General features: G+C 37.4%; 1 protein-coding gene across 2 annotated transcripts in view; it reads left to right on the top strand.

Moving 5' to 3' along the window:
• Positions 1-16086, top strand: part of tpra (translocated promoter region a, nuclear basket protein) — a 47517-nt gene that overhangs the window by 13597 nt on the left and 17834 nt on the right. For both annotated transcript variants that reach the window (XM_049466841.1, XM_049466842.1), the window contains exons 19-31: positions 1061-1195; positions 2913-3053; positions 4051-4210; positions 5181-5353; positions 5927-6079; positions 7497-7613; positions 8152-8355; positions 9661-9851; positions 10986-11133; positions 11332-11469; positions 12579-12710; positions 14462-14592; positions 14873-15083. In XM_049466841.1, coding sequence (XP_049322798.1) covers positions 1061-1195; positions 2913-3053; positions 4051-4210; positions 5181-5353; positions 5927-6079; positions 7497-7613; positions 8152-8355; positions 9661-9851; positions 10986-11133; positions 11332-11469; positions 12579-12710; positions 14462-14592; positions 14873-15083 — 2034 coding nt within the window. The remainder of the gene's footprint in view (positions 1-1060; positions 1196-2912; positions 3054-4050; positions 4211-5180; positions 5354-5926; positions 6080-7496; positions 7614-8151; positions 8356-9660; positions 9852-10985; positions 11134-11331; positions 11470-12578; positions 12711-14461; positions 14593-14872; positions 15084-16086) is intronic.

Here is a 16086-nt window from a genome sequence, read left to right as displayed (position 1 = left end):
CCTCATTTCAATCCTGAAATATTACTGTGTTCATCAGTTATTAGATATATCAAACTGAAATGGCTGCTGCAAACACCCAAATATTTAGAACTAAAAATGATTAAGATTAATAGGGGTGCCCAAACTTTTGCATATGACTGTATGTTGTCCAGAAAAGTATGATACATTTATAAATTATTGTTAATTAACACCCTTTTGCCACTTTTGATAATGCTATGATAAACTTCTAATTGTTATGAAAATTCAGACATTGCAATTAAAATATAAAATGTTTAAGTGTCCTTCTCCTTTTATTTAATTCAGTGAATACTTACTGAATATTGAAAGATACAGAAAAGCTCAGATTCTTGTAACATCACAAAAATATATATATTTTTGTTTTTCTGCATAATTTGCACCTCCCTTTATCAGTGTTTTGCTAAATTAGGCCCACAACACCTCCAGAAAGCTCTGCAATGAATTATAAATCAATTATGAATATTTCAATTGCAAGTTTTTTTTCATGCATAAAAGAGATTTTCAGGAAATAAATGTAGTAACGATACAAGGAACACTCAACCTTTCATTATTGAACATATTAATGTTTACATGAACAATTAACCCTAGACAGTTATGGACACGCAAACTAATAATAAACATTAATTACACAACAACAGGGTACATGTAATGTGAACATACGCCTCACACACTTCCACACTCAGAAAAAACCCTGAAAAAGGCTTTAAATTTGGTATAAAAAAAAGTTTGAGTTGATTTTCTTTCACTCTGACATTTAAGGTGGACTGGAAAACTGAGAATAGAACTTGCAGCTTATGGTAGCTTCTTTAAATCTAGATCAGGTTTTGAAGCTGCTGGTCTGAAACTGCTGTTCTGAGACTCTGCAGTTGGCTGAGATTTAATATAGGTTCATTTTAAACCTGATTTATGTTTATATGGATCTGTATCGGATTATTTAAATAAATTAGATTTTTTTAATGTCAATATTGATTGAGTAGCCTCTGATTTTATTTTCACTCAGGTATGAAATTAATCTGTTTTCTTTTTGCTTCTTTTTTTAAAGGTGCGCTGTGAGAACCTGCGTAAAGAGCGTGATATTCTGAAGCAGGCGGAGAGCCGACTGACCCAGGAGAAGGAGTCCATCCTGGCTGAGCAGCGCAGCCAGAACCTGCTGCTTACCAACCTCAAGTCCATCCAGGTACAGCTCTGAGTATCACAGTAGGGCTGCACGATATATCGTTTAAGCATCAACATTGCGATGTGCGCATGAGCAACAGTCACATCGCAGGATGTGTGATGTCACTTAAGGCAATTAAATTAAACACAAGAAGTAGATACACAGCGCTGTCTCTGTGTCTGTGTGAGTGACAGTCTCCTTCTGCCTGTGAGAGAAGCGCGAGGGGGAGGGCAGGAGTAAAGACGAGGTAACCGCATGGCCTCCATCCACATGGCTGGGCACGTGCTTGTAAACGTGGGTATGTGTGGAAAGCTGTGCACCTCAGTCTAGCACAGTTTCGCAGTGCAGATATTTTACAGCAGTTACAGCTGAAATTCACACATTTAATCCCAGAAAAACACTCTTATTTACCTTTTAAAAAGCCATTTAAATGCCTGATTAAAGGGCTGATTACTGTTGTTTTGCTGTTTTCCTGTGGTTTTGAGAGTTCAGCACTGACTCAGCTCTTGAGCAGTCTGGACGTGAGACAGTGTGCGGGTGGGGTGCGGGGCTGGTGACGTCATGGGCCCTGCATTGTTTAATATTGCGATATATAATGTCGAAAAAAGAACATTTGCAATAGGGGTGGGAATCGATTACTATCTCACGATTCGATTCGATTCCGATTTTGGGGGCCACGATTCGATTCAAAATCGATTTTTGATTCAAAACGATTTGAATTATAAATATTTCTGCTTCTGGCTTATGAATCGTATTGAAAAAAAACCCTCCATAATATACACTGGTCCTGGAGCAAGTAATGTGTTACAAAAACAATAAAATGTGCAGGAATGTGGGTCCTCAGTGACAGAGGAATCACTGGGATATCACAATGACGTTAATGAACAATAAATACATAAATAAATAACACTGCTTTATTACCAGGCTACTAGCGGTGGTGTGTAGGTGACGCTGCTGGGCTGATGTGATGATAGCAGTGGAGCGCTAAAGTTCAGGAGCAGCTGCTGATTAACTAGTTAATTTAAGGTGGTTGTATTTCTTCAGAAAGGGGGCAGGAGGTGGAGAAATTAATTCATATTGTCCATTCCTTAATTCCTCTGTGATGAGGAGCTGAAATTAGCTCTGATTAGCTTATTGTTATTTTTCCGTTCCGCCTTAAATGCTGCAGCCCGCTGCCACCTGTAGCGTTATTTAAGGTGGAACTGGAAAGTTAGCTAGTTAGCTAGCTAACAGTTACTGAAACTAACTACTAGCGATCTTTTTTATGCTTGTTATGAAGCATTCTGCCATAAAACATTGAAACTACACGTTAATCTAAGGTAATATAGTGCTTGTTCTGCCATCTTACCGGTGATTCTCAAACACCTACGCTCTGTGTGTGTCTGGAAGATCTCCAAAGGGACAAGCGCTATCCCCAGGGTTGCCAGGTCCAACAAAAATACCCAGCCCAAAATCAGTCTAAAACCCGCCCCTCAGAATCGATTTTGGGACATTTTAAATCGATTCTGAATCGTAGTAAATGAGAATCAAGATTCTTATGTGAATCGATTTTTTGGCACACCTCTAATTTGCAATGTTCATTTTTTTGCCATATCATGCAGCTCTGAGAACACAGGCAGCACAGTCAGTAAACCTGTATACTGCGTCCTGTATCATCAAGCTGACCCCCTCCTGTTAGAACCTCTCTGTTCTCAGTGTTCAGGAGGACTGTTCTAATCTCTGCTCTCTGATGTTCTAGCTGACGATGGAGCGCACAGAGGCTGATAGCAGACAGCGCTACAGCAGTCAGATCACCACGCTGGAGAAGGAGGTCGCTCAGCTGAAGAAGAGGCTAGAGCAGGAGGTGGAGCAGAGACATGCACTGGAACGCCGACAAGACGTACGCACCAGCTTTACTAATCATTTTTTAATTTCTCTCTTTTTTCATAATTTTATTAAGTTTTAAGCCAGTGTTTTTTTTTGTTTGTTTTTTTTTTTTTTAAGCCAGTGTTTTTTTTCTCTCCATTTTTCAAGCTACATCTAGAGAAAATGTACAGTACAATTTTAGTTGGGAAGAAAAAAATATATAAATCCACTCAAATTAGTAATAGCTGCATAAATAGTCGGTGTATTATAAGAAATAGGACGTTTGAGAAAAGTAGGTTTAAATTATATTATATATATATATATAGCCCTGTTAAAATAACAATTTTTTAAGGAATTGTATATATTGTTGACAATATTGTCATTAATGTAATATATAACATAACTGATATAATGATAATATATTAGTGACAATCAAAGTAATGGCAATAATAATGCAGTTACTTCCTTTAAACGCAAGTATACTTTTAATAATTAAGAATGTGCACACACTGAAAACATGGTTAAATATTTTCTTTTTTTATATTTACCTGATATTTAATAACAACATTGGCTATAAGCCATAATCATCAAAAATAAAATAAATAAATGTTAAAATAGATCACTTTGTGTGTAATACAACTATATAATATAAGAGTTTCACATTTTAAACTGAATTACTAAAATAAAGTAACTTTTTAATGATATTCTAATTTTTGGAGATGCACCTGTAGACTAATGTAGATGTGGCAGTTTCAGTGTGTGATTAAGCACACCACAAGTGTGCTTTATAGATATCAAAATTATATAATATTGACCGAAATTAAGATTAATATAAATATAAATTTCGTCCATTTTGTCCAACACTGGCTGATTAATTATAATGTTTATAATAAAAAAAAACTAACAAAGTGATGAACAAATGTTATATGCTGCCAGCCCTCCCTTATCTCTGGCCACTCCAGCAGTTGTAGATCATCTCCTTGATAGTTTTTTTGTTTTTCTTATTTTATTTTGGACTTTGTGCTCTTCAGGCTCAGTTGGTTGAAGCTAAGAAGCAGCTAGCATCCCAGAATACTGTACACCAGAAGACCAAGGAGCTGCTGAGGAGTGCAGAGCAGCAGGTCTCAGCTCTGAGACAGCAGCTCAACAATGCTGAGAACCAGAGCAGCACGGGAAAACCAGCAGTGAAGGGTGAGCACATGAGTACATTTTTTTTTGTGTTTAAACCCCACCCACTAGATAGCAGTGTTCTTGTTTTTGTCAGCTGTAACCATAGACTGTATATAGCTGGACAGAGCATCATCTCTCAAAAGTGAAGCCAGCACAGGTCGGGCGCCCCCTGCTGTTCGGTTGCAGAAAGCTGTGTATCCCCACCCATCCCCATAGGTTTCAATGGCAAAACAGACAACTTTCAATCCCTTTTTTCCAATATACTGTAATTCTACCTCCATTATTTAAATGCAACAGCTAGTGTAACCTCTGCTTATATTGTTAATTTTTGTATCCCCACAGAATTCGTTTTTTAAAATGTTATTCAGCTCTATTCAAAAAGGTGTGGTTATTGTAAAAGGGCTGGTTATGGGAGGGACCAATAACAGACCGTCAGCTCCGCTCTGCTCTGCAGCCTGTGACCTCGAGGCAGCCCTCGGGGCGGGGTTATTCAAATGAGTATGCAGTGTTTACTAGCACTGTTAGGGTAAATTTACAATGGAAATAGCACCTGAGTTAATTGTACTTAACTTGTGCTTAAGTAAATGTATGGCTAAAGTATCACAGCTTAAGTTAGTTGGATAAATAGCACTGCTGATGTAAATTCACTATTAGATTACCACTGCTCAGGTAAATTATTGGCTAAAATGACACTTTTGGATGAATTTATGATTTAGAATAGCCTTGCCTGTATGGCTAAAATAGCACTTCTGAGATAAATGTATGATGAAATTAACACTGCTAAAGTAAATATATGGCCAAAGTATCACTGCTTAAATAAGTGAGTTTACATCAGCAATGTTCTTTATCCACAAACCATTAGATTAACACTGCTCAGGTAAATTATTGGCTGAAGTGGCACCTCTCAGGTGAGTTTATGGTTTAAATTTTAAGTTGATTTAAATTGTTAAACAGTCAACATAACCCATCGCTGTAATCCTGTTCTCTGTAGCTGCAGCTCCTGGGGTTCCTCAGCAGGAGGTGGAGGAGCTTCAGGCTCAGCTGAAGCAGCTGGAGGACCAGAACTCGGAGCTCAAGGAGCGTCTGAAGAGCACCACGACCAATGTAGAGGAGTACAGGTCTATGGTGCTCAGCCTGGAGGATCATATCGGCAAGGAGAAACAGGTGAGAGTGAACTGAGGTCTGATGGTGAATGGAGGTGGATGGTAATACACCATAGAAGGCTAATATTACCACCCACACTGGACAGAGCAGTGGGTGGTAATGATTGTGATCGGCAGTGTCTGGTTAGCATTTTACGTGTGAACAGACATGAAATAACCCCCACATTCAATACAGTAGACCACGCCCACATATCCCACAGGTCAGTGCAGCGTTGTTTAGCATGACATGGCAGAAGTAATGGGACACTGTATTAGTTTATATATTTGTATATTAGTGTCCTGTGACTTTTTGATGTCAGTGTAGTTTAGATGCTCTGCTTTTTAAAAAGGAATTGTGATTTTTGTTGGTTATCCAGATCTATGTGAAATATTACTAGAGACTGTTGTGAATCACATTTTGAAGAAGAAGAAGAAAAAACTGAAAATCCCCCCAAAATTAGGCTGTTTTCTAAGATTGCTTTAGATATCTGTCTACACATTCATCCATCTAAAAGCTTCACAGGACAGGTTAATTTCTTGTTACGTAGCTCTCTCTGTTTTATTTAATTCATTCCACCTTTTCCCTTCCTGTCAGGTGGCTGAAGAGGCACGGGCCGTTATTGAGAATCAGCTGAAGGAGGCTCAGGAGCTGAACAAGCAGCTGGACGAGCGTCTGAGGGAGGCGGAGAAGGAGAAGCAGGATCTGCAGGAGGAGAAGCTCAAAGCTGTGGAGAATGTGGAGAAACATGTAAGTAAAATCAGAAAGCTTTAATTTAAGCTCCTAGTTTAGCTTTGATGATTATAAAAACATAGGTGTGGGTGGTATGATGTATTTTTTTATAAGTTAATTCAATCTGTTCTCTAAAAAAAATATTTATGTCCATTGTTAACTAGTGTTTTTTTTTTTTTTTTTCTTTCAAATAAAAAAATATATATCTTTTAGATAACACTACCCTCTGGGGTCCACAAACTTTGACTGTCTCATTGTTTCTGTTATATATCTGTTACGTTATCTATTCTATACTACAGCACAGAAATATGTTTCACAGAATTCTTTAAAGGGGACATATTATACCTTTCTTCACACTAGTTAGAATGGGTCTATGAGCTATACAAAAAAACACTTTGTTTATAAAGTTCTTTGTACAAAATCAGTCTGATATAAAGACATCTTGCCAGTTTTAGTCCCTTTTCAGAATGAGCCATTTAAGGGCTCTGTCACTTCTCTGGTTTCACTGAGCATTTACCACACCTTAGTGTTATTTTGTGCTAAATGGTGAAACACAAACGATCTAGTTCCTGCTTATTAGAAGTACAAAACTCATTGAAATTATTTGAAAGTATTTACACTGCACTCATCTGCTGACTTGTCACAGACAGTAGGTACAGATCCCTCCCTCAGACAAAGTCTGCTGGGTAATCTTGCTGTGTACTGTACAAGGTTCTCAGTCAGCAGACTGAAATGACAGATCTTCAACTGATCTAATGGGCAGGGCTCTGGTAAGGGGGTGAGAAATAAGGGCTGGTGCCAGCATGGTGACGTCACAATAAGGGCGCATCCAAACGGCTCAAATAAGCAAATAATTTGTGACGACAAACTCTTTTAACTCATTCACAGAAATTCACACTCAAAGTCTTTATACAGGCAGTTAAGAAATACAAAAGCACAGAAAAAGAGAGTTTTGCATAATATCTCATTTAAACTAGAGTATTTTTTTACCGTTGTGTTATATTATGTCATAGTATGTGACTCACATCTGGGGTTTTCTCTATTTAATTGAGAATTGAGGGACTGCTTTTAATACAGTTATATAATAATGTTAATTCCTAGTGAGTTTCTGTGAGTCAATTGGTCAGTTTCAAACAAAACACAGACAGATGTACACTAATTAAAGATTTGATGCAGATTATGGACGCTCAAATCCACTGTCATCACGAAAATATCAATAGAAAATTTGAAAAACGTTACATTTAATGTGCAAGACTTTCTAACGATACCCTCCCCATTTTTCAGTATATATCAATTAAGCCCAGTTAGATAGATAGTTATTTTTTCACAATATTTACATTTAACATACACAAACAAGGAACAACTATAGAGGATAGCCTCTTTAAAACCCTGCATGTTCAGTGTTTTTAACTGTGTTTCGATTATCCCTTTCTAGGTGAAGGAGCTGAAGCGGAGTGTGACTGATATGCAGACGGAGCTGCAGGAAGCTCTGCATAGATCTGCGGCTGCTGTGACTCAGGAGCAGCGCGCTACACAGGACAGCCAGCAGCAGGTGAGCATACTTTCAAGCCTGGCACAGAATTACTTTCTTTTAACACTAGAAACTCTGTACATTAGTCATCTGACTGCAGCATCTGTTAAAAAATAAAAATAAATAAATTGTTCACCATCATCTAAATCAGATGCTAGGAACGTTTCATGACACCCCCTATAAAAATGCACATTTTAGCATTCTTTATATTTTAATGAGCAGTTTACATAGGAGTAAAAAATAAGTTCTGAAGATTGTGAATTTGTATCTTAGCAATGGCTACAACTACACTTCACCTGTCAGACCTCTAATTCTTCACTTCACTGTTGAAACTGAGACTTAGTCCAATGTTAATCTGAGCTAAAGGCTAAAGCTGTTGCCATGTGGGTCAGCCAGACGTCTTCCTGTAACTGTGGACTGGTAGTGCATATAATGTATTGTGCACATTCATAGTATTCAATTGAATTGTAATTCAATAGTTCTTTTCATCCAGCTCTTAATAAAATGAAACTTTCTAATGTTTATATTGTATGTAATGTGTTTCTTCTCCCTCTCTCAGGCTAAGCTGGCCTCCGAGGCTCAGAGTAAGTATGAGCGGGAGCTGATGCTGCACGCTGCTGATGTGGAGGCTCTGCAGGCGGCTAAGAAGCAGACCCAGCAGGCAGCGCAGAGCATCAAAGAGCTGGAGGAGAAAGCTCAGAAAGCTACAGCTGAGCTCCAGCAGGGCCGAGCGGCCTGGCAGCAGCAGGAGAAGAGCCTGAAGGTGAGGAGGAGGATGATTTGAGGAATGCTCTATGTTTACCAATAAATAAAACACAATTTAGATCATTTCAATTATATTTAAGCAAAGTTGGAGCTTAATGTTTATCTGATGATGAGTTACTTTAGTTTTACAAAGTGTCTTTACCAAAGATTGTTTTAATCCAGTATGAATCTGCAGTGTACATGGGTTGGACAATAAAACTGAAACACCTGTCATTTTAGTGTGTGATTTTAGGTTTCATGGCTAAATTGGAGCAGCCTGGCAGCCAATCTTCATTAATTGCACATTGCACCAGTATGAGCAGAGTGTGAAGGTTCAATTAGCAGGGTAAGAGCTAGGGGTGGGCAATATTATATCGTATACAATATATCGTGACACAGAAATATCATGATATTAAAAATCCATATCGTGATAATAGGGATGGTTTGTCTTAAAAGGAGTCCATTATTTACTGTGAAGCTTTAAGTGTATTTATTGTATAATTGTTTTAGTTTATAGTTTTAGTTTGCAGTTTATATGCATGAAAATATTCTGCAATATTTTTTGCTGCATTATATTATTTTATGCTATATTATTTATTTTGCCACATTATGATTATACTGTTATACTATTATACGATATTCCTGAAATTAATGAATTATTTTTCTGTTTTCCTATTTTGCCAAGTATATTGTTATCTCAAAAATACCCTGAAATATCGTGATATTATTTTAGAGCCATATCGCCCACCCCTAGTAAGAGCACAGTTTTGCTCAAAATATTGCAATGCACACAACATTATGGGTGACATACCAGAGTTCAAAAGAGGACAAATTGTTGGTGCACGTCTTGCTGTCGCACCTGTGACCAAGACAGCAAGTCTTTGTGATGCATCAAGAGCCACGGTATCCAGGGTAATGTCAGCATACCACCAAGAAGGACCAACCACATCCAACAGGATTAACTGTGGACGCTGTAAGAGGAAGCTGTCTGAAAGGGATGTTCGGGTTCTAACCCGGAAACATAAAACTAACCCTAACCCAAAAAACATAAAACCACGGCTGATCAAATCACGCAGAATTCAATGTGCACCTCAACGCTCCTGTTTCCACCAGAACTGTCCGTCACCACAATAAATTATTGTGGTCTAAAACCAGGTGTTTCACTTTCATTCTTCAACCCCTGTATGTAGTGTGTACTGTCTGACAGTATTAACTGTGTAGTGATTTTAATCCAGTATGAATATGCAGAGTGTGTATTGTGTAATAGTGGATTGAATGGGTTTAAAGCACTTGTGTAACAGCTGGTGGATGATGCTGTGTTCAGGAGGATCTGGTGAAGCTCCGGCAGCGTGTGAATGATCTGCAGAAGCAGAACAGCATGCTGCACGAGCAGATGGAGGGTCTGAACACTAAGATGGCAGCTACAGTTCAGCAGCAGGCCGTCAGAGAGAGCAGCCTGAACATATCGCTTGATGAGGACGGCAAAACTCACGAGCAGATCCTGGAGATTCTCAAGTAAATATTTTATCATGAAACACTGCTTTTTTGTGTACAAGCATCAATGTTGGTTGTAGATCACACACAAAAAAGGTGAGAAAATTGGATTTAGACCACTTTCACCTGCACTGTGACTGAAGCCTAAGACAGAATAGACACCTGTGAAATCTCAGTCATTTTGACGCTTATGAATTAGATCATTTGTGGACCAAAATTAACAGTCAAAGTCAGGCCCTAACAATTTTTTTATATATAATGATTTTTTAAGGCTCTAAAAATAGTCATGTTTCAATATAGGTGCCTATCACAATACAGGGGCTATAAGCAAGGTGATATATTATCATACATGTGTTGAATTAAATATATGAACAAAAAATACACACCATTTATATTTACAAAATCTGACAACAAAATTAAGCGTGGGTCAGAGCAGTGGGACTGAGTACAACACTGCTGTCTATTGGGTGGGTTATAAACACAACTCTAGGGGTGTTTTATATAATATTGTACATGATAATATTGCAAAAATGTTTGAGACAATAAAATAAACTCCATATCGTGATAACGCAATATTCTTAAAAGCAGTCTTTTAATCTTTTATTTTGTTCTGCTATTTACTGTTTTTACTTTTAATTGTTTGTGTGCAGTTTAAATGCATTTAAACTAATAATATGCTGTTCTTTATTGCTATGGTAGATTTTTGTTGGCTTTTTATTTTGTATTATTATTATTATTATTATTATTATTATTATTATCAACCAATATCGGGGCCTTGCTACATTTTTTTTTCTACTAAATGTATGAATATAAAAATAAGAATAATATTTATTTTATTGCAGTAGTATTTTTTTTTTTTTATTAATTGTAAATATAAAGTTTTTTTTTTTTATACCGCCAAGAATTTTGTTCTTATTGTCCTTTGGTGGTGCACTGTGCAGCAATAGCTGCATAATCATGTCTACTGAAAGTTTTTCCTATAGTACCCATAAATCTTTAGAATCTTAACATAAAAAAATGCTTAATATTACTGCAACCAGTAAAAATAAATAAAATAATGAAGAAAATAAATGTCATAATTGAATAACCTGGCTGATGGGTTTAAATACTAATCGTAGTGGTTTAGATAACTGATATAATGTAATGTAATTACAGGTATGTACGTCGGGAGAAGGAGATAGCTGAGGCTCAGTTTGAAGTTGCTCAGGTAGAAACTCAGCGCTACAAGCAGCGCATGGAGCACCTGGAGAAAGAGATAAAGGAGCTGCAGGACAGCCTGACAGCTGAGCGAGAGAAACTGCAGGTAAGTGAAGAGAAAATCTCACAGGTATTCAGTGAAAAAGCCCTTTAAATAAGTTTAATAGTATAATGATGCATTGTCTAATCAGATGGTGCAAAATGAGAGATTTAATGATGCGCTTAATTGTTCTCATATCTTGAGTTGTTCTCATATCAGAGACTAATGCAGCCTGTTTCCCCCATCTTCTGCTGCTGTTTACAGCTGACTGCGAAGAACATGGCCCAGCAGGAGGATAAGCTGAAGAGGCTGGAGAACGTAAACACTCTGACTGAGAGTAATAAGATGCTGAAGCAGGAAAAGAACAGGCTGGAGCAGGAGCTGCAGCAGAACCTGGCAAAGGCAAGAAGCAGTGTATTTAATGTGTTAACTTCAGCCCATGTGGAGAGTCTATACGGCAGCAGTGTTTTTACCTGGTTTGATCTTTAAACTATCAAACTAGTCCACTTATTTATTAGTACATACATTTATTTATGTGAATGCAGCTCCAAATCACATTTATAGAAATAAAATAAACAAAAGGAAGGAATTCAGTCCAGCGGTCTCTGTGGTACAGCACCACACACATTAAATTACATTTACATTACATTAAATTTGGCAGACGCTTTTGTCCAAAGCGACTTACAATAGTCAAGTACAAAATAATAGAAGTTAAATATAAAACATTTTTAGATAGGGCTTTAAGGAGGTCAAAGGGAAATAATGGGATAGAGAAGTGAGGGAGGGGAAGAAGGAAATGAGGTTAGAAGTAGTTAGTTAGTTAGAGGTGTTAGGAGAGTAAGTGCTCTTTGAAGAGCTCTCTCTTCAGGAGTTTATTAAAGATAGTGAGAGATTCTCCTGATCTGGTAGTAGAAGGTAGTTAGTTAGAGGTGTTAGGAGAGTAAGTTCTCTTTGGAGAGCTCTGTCTTCAGGGGTTTATTAAAGATAGTGAGAGATTCTCCTGATCTGGTAGTGGAACGGAGTTTGTTCCACCATTGGGGAACGAACGTAATACCAAACACTTCCTGAGATTTTAATAGTCAGAAAATTCTAGCAAGTTTTAATTCATAAATCCTTACAACCAAGCTGAGATGTTTATAATAAAGTAAAAAAAAGAAAAAAGAAAAGTTTCCTCTTCCAAATTTATCATGCATCTTTATTCCCGTGCCCCACGTTGGCTTTATCTGCCCTAAATCCACCACTAAATATAAATATAAATTAAATTTTACATTTCTTACAATTATTATTTTATTTACATTTAAATATCCACTATAAAAACTTGCGTCTTAAGAAGAACAAGTGCGATTAATCGCAGTTAATCACAGAATATTGTTGTGATTAATTTGATTAAATTTTTATAATCGATTATGACATTTCTAGTTAACATGCAAACTTCCAGTTTAACCTGTGTTACCTTGTTGTGTAAAAATGTCTACAGAATATAAATATCTAACTTTGTCCTCGCTGCTCAGGTGCGTAAACTGGAGACGGACATGAGACCTCTGCAGGAGAGCAATGCTGAGCTCAGTGAGAAGAACGGGATGCTGCAGGCTGAGAAGAGGCTGTTGGAGGACGACGTCAAGCGCTGGAAGAACCGTGCTCAGGTTAGCAGGAAGTTACGGCTTGCTCTATCTTTAAGACAACCATAGTAATAATCATACTTTTACAGATGACATGTGGTCTCCACCTTTAACCCATTCGTTCATTGAACACACACATGCCTGGAGTGGTTAAGGGACTAAGGTGGTTAAGGTGGTTGTGGAGCATGGGACTTGAACCCATAACCTTGCTATACACTTCATTGATCATCAGTAAATTTTGCATTTCATTTGGAAATCAAGATACCAGAGTCTGGAGGAAAAGTGGAGAGAGACACACAGTCCAGGCTGCTCGAGGTCCAGTGTCATGCTTCCCTCTGCTGACAACTTTTATGGAGATGCGGATTTCATTTTCCAGCAGGACTTGGCACACTGCCCACACTGTCAAAAGTACCAATCGGTCTTGTATAATATTCAAATTTTCTAAGACACTGGTTTTTGGGTTTTCATTGGCTGTGAGCTTGAATTAACACTTAAAACAGACCACTCCGTGTGTAATACAGAAGCGATGAAGCAACGTTAAAGAATGACACAAAAAGGGTGGTGTCGTTATTGATATGAGAAATTAAGCTTTTATTCCACCATTTACACACTACAGACTGTATTAACCTCAGGTGGTGCTTTACAGCACTAGAGAAATGGGGGGGAAAAAGAAAAATAAAATAAATCCACATCTGTCTGTTCAGTAGGGGTGTCACGATTCTCTAAATCCTCAATTCGATTTTATTTCCGATTTTAGGGTCACGATTCGATTCTCGATTTTCTTTTTTCTTTTCTTTTTTTACAGCAGAGAGGCCTATGCCAGTTTTAGATTAGTCTATGGTCAGTCATTGGTTTTATTCATCAAATTTACAATCTTATTTCAAAAGGTGGGCTTAATATAAGTGATGCAAGTGATCTGTAATACACCACATTAGGCACTAATTGTCAAATTTAAATAATTTAATTTAAAGATTTAAAGATATATATAATGCCATCTAGTTTTTTTTTTGGTAGCAGCAGTGTGCACTATTAAAACAGCAATGTGCAACATAACAAAATAAATAATAAGAAAATACAGGAACAGTCATGTACAAAATAATAGAACAAATAGAGCCTTAACAAACTGAACTCTATCCTACTATAACAGTTAAACATGAAAAAGATATATTATTAACTATATCTATCTATCTATCTATCTATCTATCTATCTACCTATCTACCTACCTACCTACCTATAATATTAAATATCGAAATCGTGACATCCCTACTGTTCAGTTTAAACACAAGGAACCCCAAGCCCCCAACTCCATTATGGTGTACCAAAGTCCTCATAGACAAGTTTTTGCACTCACCCGCCATCATTCCATCTCAGTCGGGCCAGGCAGTTTTTTCTTATGTAAGAACAGCCTACTGTCTGTCTAAATAGGAGGAGGCCAAAATACTGGAAACTGAAACATGAAGAGTGCATGGAGTTTAATGTAATATAAAAAAAAAAAAAAATCTGTTTTTTTATGGCTACTGCGCTTGCACAGATCTCCACATTCGAGGGCCTTCTTCACTAACATGTCAACCTATCCTTTATCCTCGACATAACCAGCAGGCTGATTGACTCTCTCTCTCTCTTTTTTTTTTTTTTCTTTTTTTTTTTTATTATAGAAGGGTGGGATTTAACTGTGAACGCTCGGGGTGTGGTTGAACGCTATGGGAAAATCCCATTCATAATATAGTCACTATACACTGGTTCTCTTCTTACTCTCTGATAATTAATCCTGCAGCAACTGGTGAGTCAGCAGAAGGACAGCGATCAGGAGGAGAATAAGAAGCTCCAGACTGAGAGAGAGTCTCACCTGAAACGAATCCAGCAGCTGACCGAGGAGACCGCCAAACTGAAGAGCGATCTGGCCAAGTGAGTGAAGAACCAATGCTCTGATCACCTTTTAAAGGAATGCATGTCTCTTATCTTTACTGTGTATTTATATACACACACACACACACACACACACACTTTAAATAATGTCAATGATTTCATGATCAGTGAGCCAGTAGAAATTATTATACTCAATTCAATGACACTGAGGTGTTTATAAACTCCAGCAGCACTGCTGTGTCTGATCCACACATACTAGCATGGTAGGCCCATGGTTTTAGCTATTTGTGTTCATTATACCGTGTGTCTATGTTAACAGGGCGAATGCGTCAGCATCCTCAGTACAGAGTCAGCTGCAGAACCTCAGAGAGAATGTAGGAAAACTCACTACAGAAAGAGATGGCCTGAAGAAGGATCTGGAGACCAAAACTTCAGACATCCAGGAGAAGCTCAAAACAATCACTACCATCAAGAAGATTGGTCGTCGTTACAAAATGCAGTACGAGGAGCTGAAGGCACAGCACGATAAGGTAAGTTACAAATGATTAGGGTGACAAAAATAATCATCGCTTTCGATACGATACTTGCTTCAATATCTCAATACCGATACTGAATCGAAACCACACCAAAAACCTGAACCATCAGAAATTAATATGGAATAATAGAAGATCAAACATGTAACTAAAATTTTTTTTATGTAAAAAATACCATATACAGCCCCGGAAAAAAATAAGACACCACTTTAGTTTCTGAATCAGTTTCTCTGATTTTGCTTTTTATAGTTTTATGTTTGAGTAAAATGAACATTATTGTTTTATTCTATAAACTTCATACAACATTTCTCCCAAATTCCAAATAAAGATAAAAATCTATAGTTTAGAGCATTTATTTGCAGAAAATAAGAAATGGCTGAAACAACAAAAAAGATGCACCTCAAATAATGCAAAGAAAACAGTTTAGAAATCAATATTTGGTGGAATAATGCTGTTTTGTAATTACAGTTTTCATGTATCTTGGCATGTTCTCCTCCACCAGTCTTAAACACTGCTTTTGGATAACTTTATGCTGCTTTACTCCTGGTGCAAAAAAAGTCAGGCAGTTCAGTTTGGTGGTTTGATGGCTTGTGATCATCCATCTTCCTCTTGATTATATTCCAGAGGGTTTTAATTTAATAAATTCAAGAAACGTAACATTTTCAGTGATCTCTTATTTTTTCCAGAGATGTGTATATGTATGGTTTATGCTGATGGGTTTAAGCATTCTTGAGTTATTCTTGAGTACATTTTTTTGCACCACATTGTTGTGTTTTGTGTAGCACCAGTAGTAAACTAGACCCACTGTTCTAGTTAATGAAGCCCTTTTTGGTTATGTAAAACGCCATGTAGAACAGTGCCGCCAAAGAAGCAGATACACTAGCCTGTTAGCCTAACCACTTTAAGCTCAGCCCTGTGTAGTAATACGCCTGTCTTGCGCAGCCCTGCCTAGAGAGAAATCAGAACAGCACTGCAACAGAGGAAATACTGCTGCTGTTCC

This window comes from Astyanax mexicanus, chromosome 18 (assembly GCF_023375975.1).
Source record: "Astyanax mexicanus isolate ESR-SI-001 chromosome 18, AstMex3_surface, whole genome shotgun sequence".
In the NCBI taxonomy this organism is placed as follows: domain Eukaryota; kingdom Metazoa; phylum Chordata; class Actinopteri; order Characiformes; family Acestrorhamphidae; genus Astyanax; species Astyanax mexicanus.
The sequence above is the reverse complement of the archived record's forward strand: the minus strand, read 5'-3'. Positions and strand labels throughout refer to the sequence as shown.